At 49.0% G+C, this 3,851-nt stretch overlaps 1 protein-coding gene across 3 annotated transcripts; it reads right to left on the bottom strand.

Moving 5' to 3' along the window:
• Window positions 1-1,414: 1,414 nt before the first annotated feature.
• Window positions 1,415-3,240, bottom strand: LOC103974326 (WRKY transcription factor 23). 3 transcript variants are annotated; one of them, XM_065094856.1, is made up of 4 exons: window positions 3,021-3,240; window positions 2,476-2,940; window positions 2,221-2,385; window positions 1,415-2,119 (listed from the first exon to the last, which is right to left on the bottom strand). In XM_065094856.1, the coding sequence occupies exons 1-4, from the start codon at window positions 3,170-3,172 to the stop codon at window positions 1,666-1,668; spliced, it is 1,236 nt and encodes a 411-aa protein (XP_064950928.1). In that variant the 5' UTR covers window positions 3,173-3,240; the 3' UTR covers window positions 1,415-1,665. The 3 variants fall into 3 exon arrangements, with proteins under 3 accessions (XP_064950928.1, XP_018677344.2, XP_064950929.1); XM_018821799.2 differs by having other exon boundaries at window positions 2,221-2,373; window positions 3,021-3,227; XM_065094857.1 differs by having other exon boundaries at window positions 3,056-3,130.
• Between the last annotated feature and the right edge of the window lie 611 nt (window positions 3,241-3,851).

Below are 3,851 nucleotides of genomic sequence, written 5' to 3'. Positions count from 1 at the left end.
AAAAATGGAAAATAAATACAGGAATCTCTTGGGTTGAAGCGGTCGCTGATGGGCTAAGGGTTTCAAATGTCAGCAGCACACGGCCTGCTACTGAGCCCGTTTCGCATACCGTTTCACGTATATTACAAATTTACTGGAAGAACAGTGCAATAGAAATGAGGACGTTCGACTAGCATGTTTCTTCCAAGCATGCATAATTTTTGGATTACTAGGCAGTAGCAGATTAATGGAGGCTAATGAGCTGTTGGATAGGAGGGAGAAGTCATCATTTAATGAGTTCATCTGGTACAAGTTAACTGGGAACAACAGGGTCCATGCCCATTTTCTTCTTATACGTACGTTGTGGCAATGACCACTGTACCATGCATGCACATCTGCTGTGCAACACGCCCCTTCCCCCCACAAACCCCCCCCCCCCCCCCCCCCCCCCCACCCCCGAGTTGCACCAACCTAGTTCTAGCCCATACCAGTGTGCAGTTGGCTTCTTTCCCTCCCGCTGCTTCCTTCGCCATCAATCTCCTTCACTATGACCTTCATGTCTAGCTATATCTGAAAAGCTCATTTACTCCATCATCATCATCATCCTCTGTCTCTCTCTCTCTCTCTCTCACTCTCTCTCCACATCTCTCTCTCTCTCTCTCTCTCTCTCTCTCTCTCTCAGAATGAAAGAATGAAAGAATAAGAGAATAAACCCTTGCAACAAGCACCATCCGCAACCACCAAGATCAATTTTGTCTTTTTGTCCGATTTGTTATCATGCAGAATAAAAGTGCTTCAAAATGTGCAGCTCATAGATTTAAGTTTTTTTTATTTTTCTTTGAAAGGAGGTCCATCTTCAAAAGTTCTCCTGCAGTGTGAAGCACTACACAGCGTTCAATAAATCCAAAAGACAAAAAAGAAATAATTCAAGGAGCCAAAAGCGGAAGAACGGCAAAAGAAGCAAAGGGAATGAAAGGAAGCATCAATTCCGTCCCGAATAGAATAGAAAGAGAAAGTCTCTCATTCACTCTCACTTTCGATTCCTCGATGCACATTCCCGACTCTACCTAGGCTTTTAGCCTTGGGTTTAGCCCTCCACTGTCTCCTCCTCGACTTCTCCCAAGAACCATTCTTAGGTTTCTTTCTGCTTCCCAAAAATGGATCGATTACTGAGCTCTTCCGGTTCCCACTACCACCTTCGTTCTCCTCCGACTGAACCTATAAACAACCGCCCTACAGCCCTATCATTCACTGCACTCACTGCATTCATTTCCTTCCTTCGAGAAATCCAATAGAAGCGAAAGAGAGGCAAACGATATCCAACCTCTCTTCAAAAAGAGGATGTCGGATACTGTCATAGCAAAACTACAACCCTCGCCAATCAATAACGAAATGTAGGATTCAACGCTCGCTAATCAACCATAAGAATCCAATCTTTCGACTGAAAAATTTTAGGCAATCAAGGAAGATGTACTAGTCATTCGTTATACAGAGGAATAGTGCTGGGATGACAACTAAATAGTACAACATCATCAGCAGAAGGTGATCAGCGTACATGGTAAAGGACTGCTAGGAATCCTCCGTTCAACTGATCGAGGTCAGAAGAAAGAAACTTCTAAAGAGGAGGAGAAAAAAAAAGGCATTTTTTTATAAGGAGAGTTAAAAGAGAATTAACGTACCATTACTTTACAACTCCTCCTCCTTCCTTATCTTCGATGGTATCAAGTCCTGCAGCAGCCCGTGATCCCTGATGGAGACCTCAGCTGTCCTATTGCAGCCGTGTCTCGGATCACCGGAGATGGCGACTGCGGTGGTCGCATCGGAGGTCAACATGAGAGGCTGTGGAGCGGTCATGGGGCGGAAATCCAACGGTGGAGGCGGGAGATAGCAACCGAGCAGGGGGAGGTGAACGTCCTTGGAGCGCACCGACGAAGGAAAGCCGAAACCCAGAGGAGGCGGGGGCGGTTCCAACAGGACCAGGGACGGCGGAGGGAGCGGCTGGTGAGCGCCACGTGCCAGGATGGGGCTGGGGTGGGTGTGCTGCCCCTCGTACGTCGTCACCACCACCGCCGGGTCCTCCGACGACCGCTCCACCCGCTTCTTGACGCCGCACGCGGCGCTGGTGCAACGGTAGTAACTCCTGCGCTTTCAAACGAAGCTCCGTGAAATGACGATCTTACCCTTTAACTGGGGGGAAATTACGGGCTTTTCTCAGGAGTGGCAGAGGGCGTAGATAAGGACCTGGGGTAGGGGCTGTTCTTGACCGCCTTTTGTCCGTACTTGCGCCACCGGTAGCCGTCTTCCAAGTGATCGACTTCGCTCCGAGTCTTGAACGCAAATCTCGGCTCCCTTTGACGCTTTTGCCCCTTCTTCTTCTTCTCTTCCTCCTTGGTCCTGCCCATTCCCCTTTTCCCACCATTAGTTCCAACCATACTCAATCTAGCGATACCGCAGCGATTCATCATAGCTCATAAATCGCGATACTGTGTTGCTTACGTTCTGTTCGTCTTCGCCTGCTCGCCCTCGTCGCCGTTGGTGATGGAGGAGGCCGCGGGCTTGATCGCGTTGACGGCAGCCTCGGTCGAGGACGACGAGATCGACGACGGTGTCGCCGGGAAGTTGGCAGTGTCGGATGACTCCGCCGGGGGAGGAAGTCGTGGGGGAGGATCGGACGTCGCGGGCGGCGGCTCCACTGCTGAGGTCGGCCGGGGCAACTCGAATAGGAAGGGAGACTGGTTGAGATCCCGGAGACCGAGCAGCTCCAGGAAGCCGACGGAGCCCTTGTCCCCTCCGTCGGCGTCGAAGAACCCTCCAGGAAGCGGAAAGGTGGACGGAATCTGGGAGAACGGCGGTGGTATCGCGGCGGCCGACGCCTCCATCTCGTCTTCTCTCTTCTCCACCATCATCGCATCACCGTCATCAGGTGCGTCGCGCTCTTTCTCTTCCTCTCTCGCTCGCTTGCTGTAATCTTAGGGTTAGGGTGCGGTTCCTACCATAGAAGTCAGGAATACAGAGAGAGAAGACTGAGATCTTTTTGTTACACAGCTACGGGGAAGGGGCAAAAAAAAGATGCCACCGGCGATCGCAGGTCTCCGGGGGCGTACGGGAGTTGATGGTGGCATCGAACACGGGCGCCAGTTTGGCGAACATGCCGGTCGGCGCCTTCATATGGTAACCGGCTCCCGAACTCCATCCGGTTTTGACAAGGGCTCCCCACTCCCGGTGTGAATGGGGCTGCGTCGCACGTGATCGGACTTCGGCGGGGCAACCCGGACGACTGGAATTTTCCGAACCGCCCCTGTTGCTTTTCATTGTTTGGGGATAAATAAGTCTTTTCGAAGGACTATTGCTCGTGCGGGTCGGTTGTACGGTCGTTTTCTGGCACGTGTGGTCCCGGCCACTGACACGCGGATCCCGTGCTGACGACAATCTCCGCGTCGTCGTGTCTCGCTTGTTCCCCTGTCACACGCCAATATCGTTCAATAATAATAATAATAATAAAATAATAATAATAATAATAATAACGATTTTAAAATTTTTAATTTTAAATTTTTCTGACAGATTATACTAAATTTAAAAGATTCTTCAGATTTATTTTTAAAAAAAAAATATTTTATTCTTTTTAATCATCGTCTTTTATTTGTCTCATCGTCGTTTTCTTTTATGTTTTCTTTTATCTCATGTTTGATTATCAACTCATTCTAGTTCATTACTTACGAATATGATCGATCATGATCCTTGCTAACTCTTGTCCTCCTCCTTTAATCATTTGTACCTTTACATATAAATAGATTGATAGGCAATCACCTACCATCTCTCTTTCTTAGTTATCTATACCTTGACTTGAGGGTTTGCAACATCAATCACCTACA

The sequence above is a fragment of the Musa acuminata genome, chromosome BXJ2-2 (genome assembly GCF_036884655.1).
Source record: "Musa acuminata AAA Group cultivar baxijiao chromosome BXJ2-2, Cavendish_Baxijiao_AAA, whole genome shotgun sequence".
Taxonomy (NCBI): domain Eukaryota; kingdom Viridiplantae; phylum Streptophyta; class Magnoliopsida; order Zingiberales; family Musaceae; genus Musa; species Musa acuminata.
This window is presented reverse-complemented; position numbering and strand designations above follow the sequence as displayed.

Bases quoted from the DNA above. Each gene is read 5' to 3' on its own strand.
- LOC103974326 (XM_065094856.1), bottom strand. From the start codon at position 3,172: ATGGAGTTCGGGAGCCGGTTACCATATGAAGGCGCCGACCGGCATGTT. The intron at 2,941-3,020 runs GTAACAAAAAGA...CTAAGATTACAG, and splicing joins TGCCCCTTCCCCGTAGCTGT to CAAGCGAGCGAGAGAGGAAG. The intron at 2,386-2,475 runs GTAAGCAACACA...TGGTGGGAAAAG, and splicing joins CAGGCGAAGACGAACAGAAC to GGGAATGGGCAGGACCAAGG.